Below are 23,801 nucleotides of genomic sequence, written 5' to 3' on the forward strand. Positions count from 1 at the left end.
ACAACCGCACACAAAGGTATTGTAAAGTTTTTCATTAAAAAACTGGTTGTTTCTGCATGAGAGTGGTTAATAACTCCAATTGAAAAAGACAGTTTTGTTAGCAAAATCAAAATTGGGTTGATAAAAAAATAATATGTTTGAGTAAAATTACAAATAACTTAAGAAAGAATTAAGAAAGAGAGAAAGAGAGAGAGAGAAGTGAATTAATTTCTAATGAGAAAACCATCTTTGAAGCTGGCACTCAGCAGGAGAGCATTCTATTTTTTGGACAAACCCTTTTAAATACACTCATTTGCACAAAGACAGCTGTACTTTTTCAGTTTATGAGCATGATGATCTAATGAAAAAGGCAGTCTAAATGATGTGGGTATAGTGAGGTCATAGAAAATCACAGAGCATAAAGTAGAACACCATGAAGAAAAGACAAATACAGATGCTCTTCCGATGGCTGCATGTGTTTGGCGACATATTCCCTGACAATGAATGTTCTCACAGGTGCTGGGGGAGTGGCTGTATATATTTTCTTTGTAACTTCATTAGTGATTTGTACTGTCACTGTTAATATCAGCAAGATAAACTATTTCAGATAGCGTGGCAGCTGATACAAAGAAATGAAGTAGCATTGTGGTAGATGAGAGGGAGGCTACTTTGGAGGAAGTTGTGGTAACCACTTTTGACTACATTATATTTCAAGTGACTTGAATGACAAGAAAAAGCAATTCCCATGAGCAGAATAAGTGAACATTTCAAGCAGGAAGAAGAGCAGATGCAAAGTCCTTGAGGTGGGACAAGCTTTGTGTTTGGGAAACCTCGTGTGAATCTGAGTAGGTGAAGCACGTTTTTATCAGTGGTAAAATCTTAGATCACAAATGACTGTTTAACCATATGTGAGGTCTCCCTAAGCTTTGGTAGCTGGGATTTTATGCTAAGTAGAGTGAATTAGTTCCCTAACTGCTTTTCAGTAAAAAGTACATGATGCCAGTAATGTTTTGAAAAGCCTACTTTGACTCTTAAGGGAGAGGAATGGTCAGCAGAGAGACAAGGAAGTTGTAGCAGGATGCACATCTCTGTCCTGAGAGACAGGAGGAAATTTTTTCTGGTGAGTAGACATGCATCCAGAATTCTGATCAGGAATGTTGAATTTTACCACCCTTTTTTGAAGAATTTAAAACATGTGTTATCTCTTTCCTAAATAAAGATTTTGTCAGAGTGAATACAACACAGTTTTCCTAGAACTGCCTGAAGAAGTTGTCAACCAGTTTCTGGAGCCAGATTCCTGGTATATAAACTCTTGATTCTACCTGTCCCAGCTGTGTGACCCTCCACAACGACTTCAATTCTCAGTACTTCATTTCCTCAACTTTAAGGAATAATAATTATAAAGTCTCTTTAATAGCGTTTTCAAGGATTAAATAAATTAATCAATATAAAGCCTTCATAGTGGGGACACACACATAGTAAGTACACTATACAAACTGTTTCTTAGGATATTTCTAAGCTACAGCGTTTTTAATTAAAATCTATTCTCTTTGAAAATATCTTTCTATTTAATAAATTTTCCCTCTGTTTCATGCTTGTTGAATGTTGCTCCAGCATTTACCACTCACTTTTTTTTTTGGTACCAGAGATCGAACTCGGGTCCTTGCACTTGTGAAGCAGGTAGCAGAACCGCTGAGCTAAATCCCCAGCCTTTACTCCAACTTTTAAAGAGGACAATCACTCCAAACAGAAGACAGTAACTGAATGAGTACTGGTGGGAGAATATAATTAGTTGAATTTGTGACAGTTTAGTTCTTTATGAAATCTTTACTGATTCATTTAGAGGTCATGGAGAGAGCTTGACAGTGCTACAAAATAGAACCCATGACCTACACATGTGGGTTTTAAGTTGCCATCCGAGGGTCTGATCCTAAATTACAGCCTTTATCTCCAACAAGTTAGAGTCTATTGCAAGTATGCCTCTGTATCCTTTTGTCATTTTTATGTTTAATTATTTTAATAAGTTATCACTCTAAATGTAAAATCAAAAATTATATGGCATAACTAGAATTATTAGAATATTAAGAAATAGTTTTATAACCAAAATGTTACTAACAATATTGAATTCTTGAAACTTACAATTAAATGAAAGAAAATCATTTAATTACAAACCTGGAAACTATAGAAAATTATCACTAAACTCAGAATATTTGAATTTCAACAAGGCAAATATTCCAGAGACACTTTATACATTTGAATCATTTGGTATTTTTCTAAAGGACACTAATGAGAATTTTGATAGTATATCAAAAATCTATAAAGCTGGGAATCTTTATGAATTACTTAACTTATAAAACCACAGACTAGAAGCATACTTTTTGTTTGTTTGTTTGTTTTTGTTTGGTACCGGGGATCAAACTCAGGTCCTTGTGCTTGTGCAGCAGGCAGTGAAACCATTGAGCTAAATCCCGGTTAGAATCATATTTAAAAACAAAAACAAAACAGATTTTTACACTGGAGAATCAAGAGTGTTTTCATGACTGCTTAAATAGGAACCCAAGAGTTAAAATTGCCTTTTCCTGGCTCGGCCAAATTCTTCTTCTACATCACATAGGAGGATTAATCCTTTTATACTGAGAAGATGAGACAGTCTCTGGAAATTTTGTCTGTGTAAAAGACTGAAAAACCATTATTTTCAAATAAGTAAAGGTTGTTTTTTAAAATAACATGTTTATTATTCTAGCTGTGGGTGAAAACTTGAAGAAGACACAAAAAGAAATTTTTCCAAGCATAATTATTCAAAATAGATGAGAAAGGTTAGACTACAAAAATTCTCACGTTCTTTTAAAAATTGTGTAATATTCAAGTCCTTCTTTACTTCTTAATTCTAATACTTATTCCAGACAAAATGCTTTTATAAGAATGTCAAGGTACAGAAGGAGAATGGTTCTTTAAGATTCTAAATGTTCACCTTCGACCAATTCCATGTGCCAAAGCTCACAGATAACCTCATAATCCTATATCTTGCAAAATGGAGTAGATAAATTCTGATACAAGTAATTTTTCACAAAGGATAATTATGAACTATACCAGAATTCTGGAAAGTATCTATTATAAGTTCAGAATATGAAAGTGATACCTAAGTCCTTTAAGAGACTGATGCTATGTAATATACTCTTCCTCAAAAAGCACCAAGGCACAATAATTTAAAAAACACTACACAAAGAATTATGTATTCTGACTATCTTTCTAAGGAAGGAACATCCAGGGTCATTAGTTAAAAAAAAAAGAGTAGTTCCAGAGAACCAAACATTTTTTAAATAACATCTTTATTCATTCTCATATTATATTTTATTGAACTATAGCAAATACATACAAACAAAGAAAAACAAAGGCAAACTGACATTAGCCACCAATATTTTAGCAGTACATAATTGAATTCAAACTTTATAATATATACTATATACATGCATAATAATATAAGATCAAAATAAAGAATTATTTCAAAAGTCTAACTCATTTATTTATTCATAGGCTTAAAGAACACAGGATAGAGCTTGCTGTTTTAGTTTTCATTTCTTTCAAATTTATATTTACTTTTCCACAAATTTATTTTCCTGAATGGACTTCTATTTCTCAGGCAAGCTGGCAAAGGCTCTTCCATGCATTTGAATTTTAAATAGTATCAAGATAAGTAAATAAATAAAAATAATTAAAATGAATAGCTTATCATCATCTAAATGCAAACTAGTACAACACAAAGAAAACCTATGCCATCTTTCTTCATTATTTGCTAAACACTTATTAATTATGATAGGCTATATCTTAATAAAGAATGACAAATGTTGACAACTGTGTCATGAATTGAAAAGCCAAGTACACACGTCAACATATGGATAGATTTAATCATATAAACAAGTGTAAACATTGGTGAGAGACTTATGATTATTTAAAAATAAACATTATTTTTATAACAGTTTTGTGTTTACAGAAATATCAGAGAGAATATGGAGCCCTCCTAAGCCTCAAAGCCAGTTTCTATTATTAACATTTTATATAACCAGAATACATTAATTACCAAAAAAGATATAATCTGGATACAATTATTAACTATATTCATCCTGTTGTCATTTTCCTTATTTCTAATTTAATGTCCTTTGCGATCTCAGACTGCCTGTCAGGGTGGGTAGTACTTACATTTTGTTATCATGTCTGTAGCATTTTTGGCTATGATGGTTTCCTGTACATTTCTTGTTATTGAGAACTTGGACAGTTTTGAGGAGTACTGACAAGGGAATTTGTAAAATATTTCCCTAGTGGGATTTGATTAATGTTTTTTTCTTATCATTAGTTTGTGGTTATGGATTTTTTGGAGGAAGACTGCTTGGATAAATTATTTTTTCATCATTTTATATCAAAGGTACAGAATATCACCATGGCTTGTTAATATTGATGATGACCTTGAATACTTGGTTAAAGTAATATTTGTCAGATTTTTCCATTATAAATGTACTATTGCTACTAACCTCATTTAGCCATACTGTACTCATTGCGAGGAAATCAGTACACCAACATACAAGGAATGGAGAATTGTGATCCACCCACTTGAGGGTGGATATATACATAAATTATTTGAATATTTTGTGTAAGAAATATTTGTCTCTTCCTACTCTATTTATGTCATTATGTCTCATAGACTTCTTTTAATAGTTTTTGTTATAATAAAATGGTATTTTTGTTTAAATTGTGTGGTTCAAAGTGTTCCAGATTTGGCCATTTGGGAGCTCTTCTAAGTTGGTTCTTATGTCCCTTTGAATTATCTCTATCATTAATGACATTTGCTGTTATTTTTTATTTGTTTAGTTGTTTGGTTGGCTTATTTCTTTAATGTTCTTGAGAAAATCTTTACATTCTATCATTATGAGATCCAAGCTCACCTGGAATGTATGCCCTAATTCATTCCAAGAATCAGAGATTCTTTGTCTCTTTGGAGATAAAGAGCCCTTGTTCCTATTCCTTGTTCCTGATCCATAATAGTATATTAAATAATAATATGTGAGTTCAGTGTGCTTCTTACTGCTGAGGTATCCTTGGCTAGGATGTATCCTAGAGGAATATCGAGGTCAAATGAAATTTCTACTTTAAGTTTTTTGAAGAATCTCATACTGATTTCCATAGTGATTGTTCTAATTTATATTCCTACCAACAATGTAAAAGGGTTCTTTTTTCCCCAAAATCTTGCCAGGCTTTGTTGATTGTTTTGAGTCCTTGATGATAGCTGGAAATGCAGTGTTGTTTGCATTTTTCTTTTTCTAATTGTCAAAGATACTGAACATTTTTTTCATGAGTTTATTTGACATTTGAACTTCTTCCTTTGAGAAGTGTCTATTCATTTAATTTGCCCACTATAAATTGGTTTTTTTTATTTTGTAGGGTTTTATTTTTTTGAAGTCTTAATATATGCTAGATATTAGTCCTATGTCCAAACAGTAGTTGTCAATTTTTTTCCCTTTCTCTAAATTGTCTTTTCATTCTTTCGGTTGTTTCCTTTGCTGTTCAAAAGCTTTTTAATTTGAAATTATTCCACTTATTAATGGTTAATGTTATTTCTTGTGCAATTGGAGTACTGTTGAGAAAGTCCTTGACTATGCCTATGTTTTCAAGAGTTTTACCTATTTTATCTCCCCACAGGTTCAGTCTTTCTGTTTTAATATCTAGATCTTCGAAAAATTTTGATTTTATTTTAGTACAGAGTGAAAGATATGGGTTTAGATGATATGGGCGGTGGATTGATTAATGGTCAGCTTAAGTGGGAATGCCCAACTGAACTGAGTCAGCATGGTTCTGGGTGTGGAAGACCTACCTGAGGATTATTGGCAGCATGGCATAAAAGGGGAATGGGAGGGAATGAATGCATGCTGCTGATTTCCCAGGAGAAGTTTTTTTGTGGCTGGTTTTCTTGATAGGAACTCAGCTGTTCCTATCATCCAAGGATCTGGGTCCTCGCTGTCACTGGGGATGGCTGTTATTCTCTGCAGGGGAGCTCTGGTCTTTACCTGTGTCTTGAGTGTCACTTCCTGCTCCAGTGTAGATCCCTCAGCCTGGTGGCACAGATCCTTCACCCTAGGGAAACGGACTTTCTAGCTTCCACCACTGGCCCTTGAGCCCTTCTGGTGCTGATCCTTGATACACATTTGTCCATGCAGAGAGGATGGCCATGGTCTTGTTCATTACCCAATGCAGAGTTTGCTAATGGAAGCAAAATTTTGCCCAAAGCTTCTGTTCACTAACAGAATTGCTTTCAATCACAAGCATTCGTAAACAGAGGTATTAGTGTACTTATTTATGGATGAATTGTGTCTCTGCAGGCAAATTATGCTTTTTTTGATACAATTTGTTAATCTGTCATTTAATTGAGGAATAAAGACCATTAACATTCAGTGTTATTATTGAAAAGTATTTAATCCTGACATTGCATTATTTTCCAGTGCTGTTCCTTTATTTTTTCTTTAATTACTCTCCTACTTGGAGATGTTCTTTCCCTTCGGGCTCTTTGGTGATTTTAACCTAACTATGTCTAGAATTCCTGTCAGTAATTTCTATAATGTTATTTTGTTGGTCATGAATTTCTTTAAGATATGTTGTTCAGTATCTCTATTGCTCCATCAATTTTGAAGGATAATTTTGCAAGATATAATAATCTTAATTGACACATATTTTCCATTAAGGCTTGAAAGACTTCACTCTAATCTCTACTAGCCTTGAAGATTTGTGTTCAGAAATCTGCTGCTATTCTGACAGCCTTGCTTTATAGGCTACAGTACTTGAAGTTTTTTTTTTTCCTGACAGATTTTAGTATTTTCTCTTTGTGTGCAATTTCTGAGATTTTGACTATGATGTGTCATGAAAGATTTTTTTTCTTCTGATTGTGGCTATTTGGTGTTCATTGTGTCTTATTTACCTAAATATTAAGGTTTTCACTTATATTTGAAAATTTTTCTATGATTTTGTTGAGTAAAGTTTTTATAGATTTGGTGTTGCTTTCTGATTTTTTCCTATACTTGTATAATTCTAAATTTTTTGTTTTGGGGGGTTTGTTTGTTTGTTGAGTCATGTAGCACCTGTTACATCCAGCTTCCATGGTGTCTAGTTGTTTTAGTAGCATCAATGATTATGTGATCTACTACTCCAACCCTATCTTCAGAGTCTGACAGTATCCCCTCAGATTTCCTGTTCCTGTTGCTCATACTTTCAATTGGATTTTTCCTATCCAGAATTTCTGTTTGATCCCTTTGCATATTTTCCATTTCTTTAAAAAGGTGGTAATTCATACCTTTCATTGCCTTTAATTATATCAACTTTCTGTTTGTATCTTCTTAAAGCTCACTAAACATTTTAATATAACCCTTACCTATCCATCTACCTTCTCTTTCAGCTCACTGAGCATTTTAAAGCTTTATATATTAGTTTAATCTTTAATCTCTTAAAACATTTTCTTATTAAGATTTTGTTTTGTCTTGTTTTTTGAGACAGGATAGTTCAGGCTGGCCTTGAACTCACAGCAATCCTCCTGCCTAAGCCTCTCAGGTACTGAGATTACAGCCAGGTTCTCAGCTACACTCAGCTGTTTCTTGAGATTTTTTTTTTCACTGAAGCTTTTCTATGTCAGTGCCCTTGAAATCAGCTTTTGGGGAGTTAAGAATTTTTGGAGCCATGTTCCTGCCTTGATTTCTCATAATTTTTATTATTTTTGTGCTGAGGATTAAAGATTAGCTAAGGTAAAAAAGACTCTGTTGTTACTATGTAGATAACATGTCTGTCTCCCTGTGACATGGCCTTGGCATTAGTTATGTTTTAATAATCTTGCAACTAATCAAAATACTTAAACTAATAGACCCAGTCCCCATCATTGCCCTGGGAGGAGAGAATAACTAGCAGTTATATCAGAATATAACATGCATCAGTCGCAAAATTTCAAAGTTATTTGAACAATTTCATGCTTTTTGAATAATCCAGGAAAACAATAAAATAGTATTGATGAAAACTATGCTGGAATGTAGAGGATGAGGGACAGAGAATGGGAAATGGAAAAGGAAAGCACAGCAAATGATTAAAAGAAAGAGATAGAAAATTGGTGTTATTGTTTTTATGTTTGAAATGGGGTTGGGGAGAGAGTGCATGAGAGGCTGTTTGTGAGAGTGAGTAAAAGGAAGAGAAGGGGAAGTATAATTGGAGAGTGAAAGGAAAATTTAAGAAGATCAGAGCCGATTCATATGCTCAATGACAGCTTGTCTGAATACTCCATACATAATTTTTTGTGAGCATTTACTTGAAAAGTCCATGAAAGTTGCTATATGAATAAAAGTAGTAATTTTTATTATGTGATTCATATATGCAAATATCTCACACGTCTGTCAAATGAAAGGAAGGGAAGAGAAGACACACAAAGACACAACAGGAAAGAGCCCCTTAGACTACTGTGCTCTTTCCCTTAGTTCAGAAGTGGAGAAGGGTTGTCTTGGAGCCATTGTGGAGGACTGAGTGCAGATCCTCTGACTGTGGCTTGGAGGACAGTGCTTCACTGAGCTAATTCCCCAACTGTGATTTGTTCTCTTGCCTCCCACTGAGTGAAGTGTCTTGAGGGTCTCAGTGGACTGCTGAGCTTTCTTCTTGTACCCTCATCAAGCAGAACTCTGTTAGGTTTCAGCTGCATGTCTGTGAGTGTGAGTGGCCAGAGACTTGTGTCTCTGTCTTATGATGAGAAGCCTTCAGTTGTATCTGGGATGGAGCGGATACAGCAGCACTGATGAGCACACCTTACCTTACCTCTGGCCTTGCACTCCACTCTGGCTTTCCACCCAGGCACACTCTGTCCATGCCTCCCAAATACTCATCCAGCTTGTGGATTCACTGATTGTAGGGGTTGCTCTAACAGATGAACATCCTCCTGTTTGGAATTAAGTAGCATGTGGAAGCTCTCACAAGGGCACCAAGCCCAGCCACTTTTGGTGTGCAATGGACTGAGTCCCACATGGATGCTGAGCTCTCTGTGGCATTTGGAGGGCAGGTAGTGAGCAGGACATGACATGATCAAAGGGCTTGGTGTCATTTATGAGGACCATGGGAGAGTTTCCACTCGGGCACTGCCCCAGGGTCTTTTATCCACCCCCAGATCACATTTTCATAGCTGTCACCATCTCTACCACTCACCATCTTACAGAGCTCTCAATGCCTGGTTCTGGATCCATATTCCTTTTGATTCTTTCTTAAAGGTTCCATCTCCTTATTTATAGTCCCTATCTTTTGGTAGCATATTTTCTACTTTTTCCATAAAAAACCATCACATGTTAATTAGTTACTTAACATTCACTTTCTAGTCATTCTAAAACTTTATCTGAATATGGATTTGACACTTGATTTGTCTCTTCAGACTGTTTTTCTTGCTTTTCAGCATGCCTTGTAATTTTTTGTTCAATGCCAAATAAATGTATCAGATCATATTAACTGATATAAATACCCCCCGAGGGCATATGTTAATCTGAGGAACTAGACTTTGTTCAGTTTGCTATCAGTGTAGGTGCCAAAACTTGAAAGTTTTAGTGTCCTTATTTTACTTTCTATTCTGTATTTGGGCTTCCCCAAGGAGTCTTCTTTGGATCAAGTTTGTTCTTTCAGCTCTCTTAGTTGTAACCAACTATTACTACGCTTGAGCTCTATTGGTGCAATAGTATTGTGTGAGGGAGAGAAGGTTTCTATAATTTGGAGATTAAATCTCAGTCTTGCAGTGAACTTTGTCCCTGGAATGTGACCTTCACAAGTTGTTCTTAATCCGCCCCCATCTTTGTCTCTCAGTGATACAGTAAAAGCAGAACAGACTGAAATTCTCAGTGACTGCACTTTCCCCAAGGTGAAAATGCTCTGATAGTCTTTTCTGCTGGAGACTGAGTCTGTATAAGGAAAACCCTCTAGGTATATTTCATTTTTATCATGATGTCCTCATGTAGTTTCTGAGAGTAAAAACCAGGGGATAATGAGTGTTCCCTAAAACTGCCGATCTAGGAATTTCTGATTTCCTCACTAGTCCACACAGACCTCCATCAGTTCGTCACAATTATCATTAATGAGTTCCTACCTGTTTTTCTGCTCCCTGTCAAGGGATCTTGGCCGTTAGTCTCTATATTTACATGTTTGTCTAGATTTCTGGGAGATAATTTTCCCTGAAACCTCATCTCACAAAGGGGACTAAGCAGTTGTGGATTGTTAGTTTTTCAACTTCATTCTTATATAAGGTTAAGATTCCCAGCTTTCAAACTCTGCAGGCTAAAACTAAAGCTAGAACTCTTTTATAATTGTTTTAACAATTAATTTCTAGGGGAGATAATATTAAATAAATTTAAAGGTCTATATGTTTATAGCTACTGAAAATCTAGACTATTCAGAATTCTGAATGAAATTATTTTCCCAGTTTTATAGGGTTACTGACTTTTACAGACTATTCTGTAATGTTAATTTATTGTAATAAAGAAATAGCTTAAAAACCTATGATTTTTAAATTGTATTAAAATTTTTAATATAATTAAATTCTCAATCAGTTTAATAAATGCATATATGGATATTTATGCACACTTACAGCTTATTTAAGTAAGACATATAAGTAAATAATACCAATAGCTATTTTATAAGTAAGTAACATTCTCATCTTAGATATACCTGAGATAAATTTTATTATTCCTAGTTTATAGATTAAAGAAGTGAAGCATCAGAACTTTTGCTGTTGGTCACTAATGATTTTAGTTAAGAATCTAAATTATCTGCCTATTTCAGGTATGTGGCATGGTAAGACAGTGTATATTAGACCATATAGTTGAAGAATAAACTTTACATAAATAAAATATTCTGTTTTATTTTTATAGTGTGGCATCTCTTCTACTCATTATAGATGCTTCTTAGATTACTTTTATATAGTGATAAACCCATCATAAATTGAAAATGTAATAAGTCAAAAATACATTTACTACCCCAACCTAATAAACACTTTGCCTAGAATAACCTAAATGTTCTTAGAATACTTACATTAGCCTACAATTGGGCAAAATTATCTAATGCAAATGTTTTATAATAAAGTGTTGAATATTTCATGTAATCTGTTGTGTATTGTACTGGAAGTGTAAAAAGAAAAAATGTACTGTTACTCTTTCATATCACTATAGTAAAAAAACTGTAAGTTGAACCACCGTAAATCCAGGCCTGTATTAATATGAAATCTTATTCATCAACACTTTACAAGATATCAAAGACAATAAAGTAGAACAAATTGTAGTGCAGTGCAGTTGGCACCCTTAACATAGGGGTGATAAATACTATGTAGATCTTCATTAATTTTGTTTCATAAGCAAATGCAGACAAATCTTTTTAAACATTTAACAATATGCTATTCAATCTCATAACCATGATGTACATAATGGAGTGTTTTAAATTTAGTTCTAATTTTTTTAAAAAACTTCTTGACTTCAAGCTATAATTATAATAATCAAAATTGCTTTCCCGTAAGGAAATTATTTTCAGAGTACAGAGTAGATACTAGGAAAACACAATGATCTATTGTCTTTCGTGTCTACAATTTGTTGAAAAACAAGCTCTAAATTAAGAGCTTAAAAAATATCTTTGCTGGTATTTAAAATAATGAGCTGTAAAAGTTACAGTCTAAGACCCTTTTAAGATTTAGATTTTAAGTGCTTTTTCTTCTACTTGTAAAGTCCTGAAATTTTATTTTTTGGTATTTAAAGAAGTAAAGATTACTTCCCTCCTTGAAACACCATAGACAATTTATATTTATACTAAACATCCAATGCTATTAATAATAACCTGATTTTGATATTCAGTGTAATAGTGTTTCTGCTTGAAAAGATCTTTGCCCCAGTTACATAGGAAAGGTCTCTATTTTTAACTAAAATACTTGTGTAAGTACTACTTCGAAATGAAAATTCTCAGTTGGAAAATATTATTTTTCATTCAACCAGAAAATCCAATTATCTATAGGCATATCTTCTTTTATGTCTCAGGCAGCTTAAATTTGTTTTGTCCCAAACTCAACACATTTCTCCTTTTACTTGTCCCTTCACACCACTTAAATAAATTTTTTTAAAACCACACTGCAGGCAATATTGTATTTTCTACCTGCTTGTTTATTTTTTAAATATTATCCTTTTAGAATGTAAGTTATACAAGGGTATGAAACATTTGCTGCTTTAGTAACTTGCAAATTCCAAGTACTAGAGCAATGCTGGTTACAAAGTAGGTGCTCAATTAATACTAGTTGAATGAATGTCTTTTTTTTTTTTACTAGAATATTAAATCCCCAAAGGCTGCAATTTTTTCTGGATCACAACTATGCTTTTAGTGCCAGAGCAAGCATTCAATACATACCTATTGACTTATTAGCTGAATGATACTTTGAACAGAGTTATACCACTGTTAAAATATTGGTAGTGGAAACAGAGCATAGCATAAATACTCCCCACTTTATATTTCCAAGCAATATATCTGACTTATCAATGACCATTTCACATGTTAGATTATAGTACTCTTGGAAATAGAGAAATGTTTGATCAACATCTGTTGATTTTTACTGACATTTTTTCCTTTAAATAAGCTTTCCTAACGATTAGATGAACATAAAACTTCTGTTAGAACAGACAGCTAAAAACATTTGTTTGAGCAATTCAAGTACGAGGATCCTGTATTCCAATTCTTTTCACTGTTTAGGACAATTTTCTATAGATAAGAATCTAGTATAACCAGTTTAACACCATTTAAAATTCTAACAAAGGTAAAAGTGGAAAAGACCTCATTAGCAATAATGCTAAGGTCTCATTTCTGTTCATGTGTTGGTTGGGCATATAATGACAATGTTTGTTACTATGCAAGTGATAATCAGTGACAATAGCCAAGTTAATCACATGTTTTACAGTGATATTTTAAGATTATGATACAAAATTGAGTGTATTGTCAACTAACCAATTCTTAACATTAAACTAACTTTACAAAATCAATTGTAATTCTGAGTCTATTTCCATTAAAAGACTTGTTTTGAGTGACTGAGTGACTTCAAGTTAAAGAAAGAACTGACATCTCATTTGGGTTTCTTTGCCCTTATCACTCTCGTGACCAAATATCATGGATATCCTCTCTAATCTTCATTTCATCTTTCTATGTGGTTTATGTCCCTTTGGACTAGAACAGTGGGCTCAGATTAATAGGGAAATAGAATCTTAGTGTAAGATAACATTGATTCTGAAGACATTTAATGATACTATGTTTTTTCCTTGACATGTTGGTAGTGTGGAATTCATGATATTTCATATGATGTCCTGAAGAAAAAATTTATGGAGTCATGAAACCTATGCTCAATACTCATAGCAATCCCCAAGTGTGTTGATTCACCATTGAGGGGGACAGGCAATTATTGAAGGTTAACTTAATATGCTCCTTTGAAAAAACCTTTGTTTGCTTTTATAATTCCATATTTATGCTATCTACTTCCATACTAATTTTTCTTTCTGTTTATTTGTTTGTTTTTTCTTTTAACTTTTCCCTAATGAATCACAAACAGAATAGTTAAAGATGGGAAAAATTCTCAACACATTTGTCATACTTTTAAGATGCTGATCCCCTTGATATTTCTCGAAGATATGCTGCTGCATAGCAACGAGAGATATGGAAGGTGTTCCTGCTGAGTTAACAGGTTTCTGTTGTGATGAATAAAAGTAAAAATTATAGTAATTTTGAGGGTCAGTAGTACAACTATTCTATATCATATGCTGAGATGGAAATTGAGCATGTCAGCTAGATTATGACTGCTGCTCAGTTCTTAACCCTACCTAATATTAAGAAAGATATTACCAGGCACTTTGCATCTGTTTTCTTTAACTAAAACACTATATTTTATAATATCCTTCCTTACTCAGGGAAGAATAGTTTGCTACTGATCCTGATCACTAACAGAAGCTTCTGTTAACTTACAGTTTATTTTAGTTTTATTAATGAAACATAGGAAATGACATCTATTCTGTTTTTCTTTTTCAGTTATATATCTAAATACGGAAGTATCTTAGAGATTCTTTGCCAGCACCCCAAGAAATGATAAAATGGGAATGTGATGTTTCATCTTTCCACTGACCAGAGAAGGAAAGATCTCATTTAAAAAATAGTTTCAGGGTAAATGGAGAAGGAGGGAAGAGATGTCAGAACTCTCCGATTGCATCTTTCTTCTATTGCATAAATATAGTTGCTTGAAATAAAATATCGTTATTAAAATAACATGTAGCAGGAGCTTTTTTTTAAATAAACCCCATAGATCAATTCAAATAATAAAAGTGAACATTACTAGAGATAAAAAATTCATAAAATTTTAATTGCTTGCTCAGTGTAACAGTGTGTCATTTGGAAGAATGATCTCATTTGAGAGCATCTAGCCTCAGCTATTCCGTCTTCTTAAGCTTTAGCAGAAAACCTGGGCACTACTCAGTTACCATATGTCAGACCTCATTCATCTGACACTTTATCTTGAGCAATCTCTTCACTAGTGTTTGGCTCAGTTCTTGTCTTTAGTTATAATCATCTACCCAGCCACCTTTTATGAAAAAGCATTTTTTGCTGTCTGGAGTTTAGATACTAACATAATACAAATGATGAATTATGAATACAAGAATTGGTAAACTAAATTTACCTCGGGGAAAAGATAATACCCTCCATTACTGAGGCAGGCTGAGGGAAGAGTAGTGATAAACTTGGCTGGTTCACACTGGAGACTGCAGGTTTGATAGATTTCAAAGGCATATCTAGCACAATATGCCTTATGAATAGTTGATTAAATTTAAATTTTTAAAATCAGATTTTGTACACCACAACTGAGATTTTCAGATTCCACCGAAAAGTTTTAAGATCTAACATTGTGAGCTTCCCTCCTGCGTGATTCACAAGCATAACCTCTCAAACCCGTTGCAAAAACTTCTTTTGCAAGGTCAAGAGGGTAAATTTTACCAATCCCAATCACCTCAAATCTTATTTTGTCAGTATCTTGAAATTATCTTACCAGCCATGTAACTGGGAATTTATAGCAAATTTAAAGAACAAGATGGCTGGACGTCACTAAATATGATGTTGGATACTAACTAATCATGATGCTTTGTGGTTGCTCAAAAATTTAGAAAATTCTCTACTGATTATTTGAGAAATGCTGCATGCTCCATAGTTAGGCTCAAACTCAGAAAGGAAAAAGCTATTTAAAAAATAGCAAACTAATTTCTACATAATATTTTATTCCATTTCTTTTTATTTTGAGATCCTTTAATTGACTCTTTTTGCTCAGTGCATGGAGTTCAAAGTCTTGTGTGGAATTGTTTTTCATTGCTTTACCTTATTTGTTAACATTTTTCTAAGTGACTTTATGTAATTGTTTTAGCTTCCCATTGAAAGGACAAAGTACCTAACACAAACTAAACAGAGAAAAGATTTCTTTGGATCCCCGTTTCAGAGAGGTTTCATGAGTCCATTGCTGTAGGCCTGCGGTGAGGCTGAGGATCAGGGTTAGGAGTCATGGTGGTGCAAAGCTGCTCATCCTGTGGCAGCCAAGCAGGAGAGAAAGAGAGAGGGGGCAGAGAGAGAGAGAGGGAGAGAGGGAGAGAGGGAGAGAGGGAGAGAGAGGGAGAGAGGAGCTGGGGAAGAGAACATCCTTTCAGGTGCTCTGTGACCTACTTCTCCAGCTAGGCCCCACCTCCTTCAGTTTCTACCACCTCCTGAAGCCTGTTAAGCTATGAATCCATAAATAAATTCATCCGCTCCTGAGATCAGAGCCTTCACCTTCCAACTACTCCCCGCAAAACCCCATCTCTGAACATCGCTGCATTGGGAGGAAAGACTTCTGCACATGAACATTTTTGGGAACATATTAGATCCAAGCCATCACAGTAATAAGTCTGGAAGAAAAGAGAATCATAAAACTCTGCACATTTGTTTAGTTGATTAATTGATAAGATTTAAAGGCAAGTGTCCTTAGTTCAAATTCTAATTTGCCACTTATTAGTTAGGTGATCTTCTTAATATATGAATTTAAACTTTCTGAACACTAATTCAGCACCCTGTTCTTATAAGAATATTCCATAAGAATAAATGTTACTTATTTACTTTTTCCCACCCATACTTTCCATTATATTTTAGTTTTCACCAAAGATCTATTTCTTAAAACTACCCTTACCCATTTCAACATATGGTACTTAGCCACACACGATATAAGAATTCATACCGAGTATTATGTTACATTAACGTTTACTGTAATGCAGTTTGGCTCACATAATTTATGATTGGTTTAACATATACTGTAAGGTATGTGCTTGCCACTATGTTAAAATTTTTAAAGACAGGATAAATACCTTCAATGTCTATAAAATAGCAGAGATGTTGAAAATTATTGGCATTCATATGTCACTTTATTGATATGCCAATGGTTTTCACTTTCTATGATTTACTACTCCAAAAATCTTGTGAAGTAAGTAAGAAAGATGACATTGTTATTAGCCTAATACCATCTATGAATTTACTGGGGGACCCAAAATAAAACATAGGCTTCCTGCCTCTGGTTGGAAACCCCAATTTATGTCTCCTGACCCTGAATGCATTGTCCTTTCACTATATAATATTGTTTTCCATCAAAGAAGTAGAGTAATATGTATATGGTTGATTGAGAGAATGAAAGTCCATTGGTCAGTTGATGTATAAAATGTAAGGCAGTTTTCAGAATACAGACTATCTTCTCTTTAGCGACACAGAACCGTGTCTTTTCAATGTCATCCCCATCTGCAGTTATGATAAATAAGACTGCTCTAATATAAGAGTCAAGGAACAAGTCCTTTTTATTCACCAGATGTTCCCATATTGACAGCCTTTGGGAGGTGTTTGGAGATTACTTAAAAAGTTAATAACTGCAGTAAGGAGCTTCAGAGTTCATTAGTCCCTAGAGTAGTACAAATTTTTCCATTCATGTGTTTCATAACACTGACTCCAGAAGGTATTTAAGTTTGTCACTTCTCAAATCCCTGCTTAAATACATTGCCTAAGGGTAATCTTTCACCCTTGAAAACTTTTTTTTTTCTTAACCTTTTCAAAAGTATATCATTTTTTCCATAGGCTCAGGTATCCAGTTATACCTATTACATGTGGTTTGTACTTAGTGAATTCTCTCTCACACATTCCTGATATTTTATTCAAGTTAATTATTTGTAGCAACCTGATAATGAATAAAATGCCCTCAAGGTGAAAAACTACAGGTGCTTGCTCACAAATAAATGATCGACCTAAGGACAAGTCTGAAATACATGTTTCATGGAGGCTCAATGTAATTTATATTTATTTTACAAGGTCATAGAAAATGGGTCGGTATAATCTCACAGAGGCATATGATAACCCAGAAGAGAAGCAAATGGATCTGGGCCCTGGAGATTGGTTTTGTGAAAGGAAAGGCCAGAATACTAATGGATCATTTACTGGGTGGTTAAGCTTTCAGAAACAAGATAGCTCTGTACAAATACACTGGGATTGATTTAGATTTATTCACCCACCACTGAGGCAGTTGAAAAGGATACAAGCACACCAAATCTTTACATTGCCCATTCTTTGGTACTTTGTGGCACATGTTATCCTAAAGAGTTGGATTTCTTGTCTTAATGTTATAATTATGTCACTTTCCTACTCCTACGGCTTAGAAGTCTCTAACCATTGGGAAACCTCAAAATCATCTGGAGAACTTCTTATAACAGATTTCTATGTTTCCCTTCTACTCAAAGATTCTAATTTCATAAGGATGAATTGTGACTGGAGAATTATATTCCTAAAACCTTGCCAGATAATGCTGGGAGGAGGGGTGATATGTATAGAAGAGATATTAGTGTAGCAAGTTATGAGGTAGTTTTTATTAAAGTACAGTGTCAAATGGTTTATTTTAATCTGATTTCTCTATGATCATAATTCTGTTTTGTTTTGTTTTTCACAGTACTGGAGATTGAACTCAGGGCCCTCACACTGAGCTACATCCATAGGTATTTTAATTTTGAGGCAGGGTCTCCCTAAGTCACTGAGTTGCCCAGGCTAGGTTTGAATTTAAGATCCTCCTACCCGAGCCACGCAGAGTGCTGGGATTACAGGCATGCTCCACCATGCCTGGTATAATATTCTTATGATATCAATACACCTTGCTGGAGTACTAATAATGCTCAGGAATAGCCAATAATTTGAGATTTATTTTTATGAAAAGTAATATTTAGAAACAATTTTTCAAATCCAGTAATACTATGAAGACTGTAATGTTAACCAGCAATCTCCTTGCCCTTTTCCATACTGGGAATATGAGATGCTTGGGGAACTATGTGAATCTTTTATCTTTATTCTGTTATATGCCTCCATATTTGTAGATTATGTATATATTACTGTTATAATTTAATGTTTAGCCATTTTGGATCTATCTACTGATTTCCTATAATTTGCAATGTTTATTTAACTAGTTTAGAACTCCCTGTGTCTCAACTTCCAGGATAACGATAGCATGAATTTTTGTTTAACCTTTATTTGGGTTAAATTATTCATACCCAAATAAAATAGTGGACTATAGTTGCCCTTTCTTTCTTGTATTTTTTCTTCTAATCTTACTAATTGAACAATTTTCATTTCCTTAGTTTTAATATGTATCAATAATTCCTTTTAATCATTTTGAAAGAACTCTCTCAGTGTAGTTTTGAAGCAATACTATCTACCTTTTTATTGTTTTGTTTATTTATTTTCTTTTTATAGACACCATTTCTGAAGCTACATTCAATCCTACTTGTATAATCAGAACTGCTGCCATTTTGTCCAGCTACCTGAATTCAATATCTTCCCTCTCTCCTCCACCCCAGTGTTTTTTTGTGTATTGTTTTGTTTTTTGGTTTTCAATTTATTAACAGGGTTTCTTCGACCTCAACTTTTCAAGAGCTTGTTTGTATTATTTAAATTCTTCTTCCTCTTTCAATTTCTATTTCTAAGGAAATACTTTTCTTAAAGCTTTTTTGGGAAATCTTTTTGAAGTTTTCTGCCCTGTAAATTTCTTGTTTCCTTTTATCTTTCTTTTCTTTTGGTCTCTTAATTTTATGTTGAAAGTCCTTTCAAATGCCTAGTAATCCTTGGCTGCCTATTAATACTTATGAGTAAAGTACATGTGTACATAGTTACTAAGTGTGCATGAGGAGCCAGTACCATAGCTCTTACTTTTGATTTTAATTCTCCAGATGGGAATTTCTCTGTCTTTTGTCTAATCATGCAAGTTGCAGGCTGGCAGCTTTCTAGAAGTCTGGTGAAGGAAGACAGTTTCATTAATCATGTTTGATACATAGACTGTCACAAAACCCTAATTTTCAGTACAGCTTGGCAGTCTTATGTTCAACTGTTTCTGACAACCCAAGCACATACTTTTCTCAACCTCCAGTCTTCTGTGGGTGAAGGGTATAGTGGATGACCCTCAAAATCACCTCATTAGAGCAAAGAACAAATCCAGGAGAGTCCAGCTTCCTCTTATAAAAAACACTGTTTCTTTTACCTTTTTAGCCTCATCTTCAGAAATACCTAATGTCTCAAATTCTTTAGTATTTTCAAAATTCAGTTCAAAAAAATATCTGGTGTTTTCTCTGTATTTCTCAGCTACTTACAGGAAGTTTATGTCAATTCTGCTTTTGTGATGCATCAAACATTTTATTGTCATTTTCAGTTAGGTTTTTTTTTTTTTTTTGGTTTTGAAACTAGTGATTTTTTTGTTTAAACCATCTCATTTATTTTTTTTTCTTAAATTCTTTTATTGGTACATTTTAGATATACAATACATTTACATTTATCTTTGGGTGCTTGTACCTGTACATGATGTATCTTGGTTCTTATTTTTTCCCCATTACCTGTGTGCCCTTCACCCCTAAACCCTTCCCTATTTACATACTTCATTTCCATTTTTTTCTTTTCTCATAATTTTTCCTTTCCATTCTTTCCTTTCCCTTTCCCCTCCCACCTAGAGATCTAAGTGGATTAAAGATATAAATATTAAGACAGAAACACTAAACTTGCTGGAAGATAAGTTAGGTAGAACTCTTGAAGATATTGGCATAGAAAAAGACTTTATGAGGAAAACCTCAGTAGCACGGGAACTAGCAGAAAGAATCAACAACTGGGATTTCATCTTATTGAAAAGCTTCTGCACTGCAAGAGAAACCACCAACAGAGCTAACAGACAACCTCCAATGTGGGAAAAAAATTTTAGCTGCTGTAACTCAGACAAAGGCCTACTATCTAGAATATATAAAGAACTGAAAAAAATCAGATCCCCCAAATTCAAACACCCAATTCAAAAATGGGCATCTGAAATGAACAGACATTTCTCAGACAAAGAAGTAAAAGCAGCAAATAAACATATGAAAAAATGTTCAGTTAGTTTTTGAAGAAAGCAAATATCAGCATTTGTGTTCATTGTACCTTGTTTTAGTAGTTGCTGAAAATTCTGTACCTTAAACATATCAAAATAGAGGAAATAGAGTATGTGGTAATGAAAGAGATTTTGAAATGTACAAGAATACTTCCACATTTTTATCAGAAGCTGTTAATTTGAAAGTCATATTTATAAATTGGTTTTATCTGTATCAGTGTTGGACATTTTTATTAGTGCTCAGTATTTACCCGTGTAAATGAATCGTTGACAGCTGAGGAAAAATTAGGTTGTACTCTTTAAAATTACTTCATTGTACATTTCTCACTGATTTTGAAAAATTTCTAAAATCAAAAAGTAGCTGATTTTTTAAAATATTTGCTATATATCCTCCAAATTATTTTTTAAAATTTTCTTCTGTTTTCACTACATTAATTTGTTTTTCCATATCTTTCATCTTCCTTTTAAAATTTCTCATTACTCTTAATATTTTATATAAAACTACCATAATTTTTGTATGTTTGTCTTTCTGTTGGGTCTCCTTCACCCTGGGGTTGGTTGCCATTATAATGAGCCACAAAATTAAAAAAATACGTAAATATTCAAGGGGTTTGGAAAATATTTTGTATGATTTTTAACTACTTTTTAAAATATATCCCCCATTTTCATCATTTTATAAAAAGGACCCATTGTAAGCTATAAAGATGGGCTAAAGGTAAATAATTTTATAAGCGTAATGAATTTGTTGTCTAAAACTAGGAAATATGGCATTTTATTTGCTTTGGGAAACTTTGCATAATAATACTCCACTAAAATTATTAATGTTTTGACTATATTCACTTTTTCTACTTTTAAAATTTTTCTTCCTTCTGTAGTTATATTATTTAATCTCCCTCCAAAATAAAAAAGAAATTTAAAAATATATAATATGGACATGAAAAAATTATTTTACATTACCTTGACTATCAATATTGTGAAGATAAATTTCATTCAAAATAATTTTTGTTTCTTGCTAACAAAAATAAACACTATGAAAAGGGATAGCTTCAGCAATTTATATAAAAATGATTTTCACATTGACATTGCAAAATATTAGGTTTGAGAAAAACATAAAATATGTGCTGTGAGTACAGCTGATGAATAGGTGATAATTTCAATTCTAAGTGTAAACATGCACTATATATTAGCAGAATACAGTGCTTCATTTAGATGGAATACAGTACTTAGTAGTTACTAAGACTGCAATTTCAGTCTTAACAAATTTGGCCCAAATCTTGACTTGCTCATTGTAGTTTAATTAATATTGAGTTCTCTAGGTCTCAGTTTAATTTACAGAAAAGTGGAGATTTACAAACCAATATACATATTAAACAAGCTTCTACACACAGGATATTTAACACAGTACTTGGCACATTATGAGCATTCAATGAATGGTTGGTAATATTATTCAAAAGCCATTCAAACATGTTTTATCAAAATGAAAGAAACTGTGTAACTTGCAAACAAAATAAATTTAAAACCAAAACTGTTAGTATTATCAATATTTATGTTTTGGGCAAATGGAAATAGCTTGAGTTTTATGCCAAGAAGCGATAAAACAGTGAATTACTAATTATTCTGGGTAAAATAAAATAAGAAATAGTAGGAGTTGTGGGAAAGGGCTGCTCTCATTTTAAAGGTTTAAAATAAGGATGTTAGAATGTGTGTTTATCTAGTCACTAGCAATAGTTTTCTTTCCACTATACTCAGAGGAATAATTTATTTAACATATATTCTTTGATTGCCTGTTATGTACCTGACTGTGTTTACCTACTATGCAAGAGGTTAAACCTCCTTTTTATGCTTGAATACTTTCCTTTTCCACAGACATTCCCACTGGGCCTGGGAGATGGGCAATTCTATTCATGGACAGATGGTTTGAGAAGAAAGGACTGGCATGACTATGAGAGCATTCAGAAAGAGGCTATGCGCTCAGGTATGAAGTTCAGTGTGAGCCAAAGTGCTACTTTACTTACTGCAGCATCTCATTTTCACTTGCAGTATCTTCAATCAGTATTTCTTCTGCACACTGTCTTCTGGAAATATTGGTGATCAAGTTTGGACAGAATTAAATGAGTTTAAATTTCAGAAAAAAACACAAATAATGAATATCCTTTCCAATATAAACTGCAGAAGAGGTCATTACAATTTTAGAAATTTATAATACTTTTTCCCAAATTCCTTCTCAGTAATTTCTGGGGATATATCAGTATTTATTAATGAGACACGACCTGGTAGCTATGTATTTTGAGCATGATTCAATTAGAGCTGAAGTGTACAACATTGCAAGGTGTCTAAAGGCTACTGCAATTGCTAGACAAGGCACATTATAAGGAGTACCACAATTTCTAGTCATTGGAAGAGGGTGCAGCAAGTGTGTAAATCACAGCAGCTGGGGACCTGAGGTTGGAAATACTTAGAAAATAAGTGGGTGGTTAAATGCAGTCAAGAAGGTCTGAACACATGCAAGAAGATTGTAGACTTGGGTTAGAATTAGAAAACAGAGTAATAGAAAAGAATTCATCACACTAGAAAGACTGAAAAATTAGGTTGTTGGAAACAAAGATGAAAAAGGGCATATAAATTGAAATCCAGGGAAAGTGAAAAACATATGCTAGGAAATCCATATTCTATTATTTGACCAGTGTAGCTCTTCTTTCATAGTGAGGATTTCACAGAGATAAAGCAGCTACTTTTTGGTGGAGACATTTTAACAGCACTGAGGCACTTTATCTGGGAAAACTCGACAACACAGCTATGGCTACCCACAGCCTGGGCTCTCTGGGCCAGCCTTCTTCCTAAGTCATCCTGCAGGAGAATCGGAACAAGGTGTTTTAATGGTCATGGAATTGCACATGGCTGTTATATATCAGGTATAACTGACTGATTTAGTCTTCTTTCATTTTCTTCTCTCAAACCTTCTTTTTCCAAATAAATCTGACTGCTCCTCAATTTCATTAAAGCAGCTCATCCCAAAGATATTAAAAGAAGCAACATTTTCCAGCTTTCATTGTCTTTCTTTCTTGACCATGACTTCTTAAATCCTCCTGTCTTTTGCTTCTATTGGTGTGACCATCCCTATGTTAATCCAACTATCTCCTCCTCTTTATAACTTTAAGGTGCTGATATCTTTTGGACATGATAAAATAGCATTACCAACTGAACCTGCTGCAAATTATCAATAAAATAATGAATAATTTATTGGATGCATATTTTGTACTACATACAATTTAGACCTCAGAACAACTTTAGTAGATATTATTATCTTATTTTTTGTATAATATCCCATTGT

General features: G+C 33.7%; 1 protein-coding gene across 1 annotated transcript in view; it reads left to right on the top strand.

Annotated features, from left to right (window-relative positions):
- Positions 1–23,801, top strand: part of Galntl6 (polypeptide N-acetylgalactosaminyltransferase like 6) — a 1,152,292-nt gene that overhangs the window by 374,058 nt on the left and 754,433 nt on the right. The window contains exon 3 of the mRNA XM_004852932.3: positions 22,337–22,445. Within this exon, the coding sequence (XP_004852989.1) occupies positions 22,337–22,445 (109 nt within the window). The remainder of the gene's footprint in view (positions 1–22,336; positions 22,446–23,801) is intronic.

Source organism: Heterocephalus glaber, unplaced genomic scaffold, assembly GCF_053883595.1.
Source record: "Heterocephalus glaber isolate CG9 unplaced genomic scaffold, H.glaber_assembly_v1.0 deba00001461, whole genome shotgun sequence".
Lineage (NCBI taxonomy): Eukaryota > Metazoa > Chordata > Mammalia > Rodentia > Bathyergidae > Heterocephalus > Heterocephalus glaber.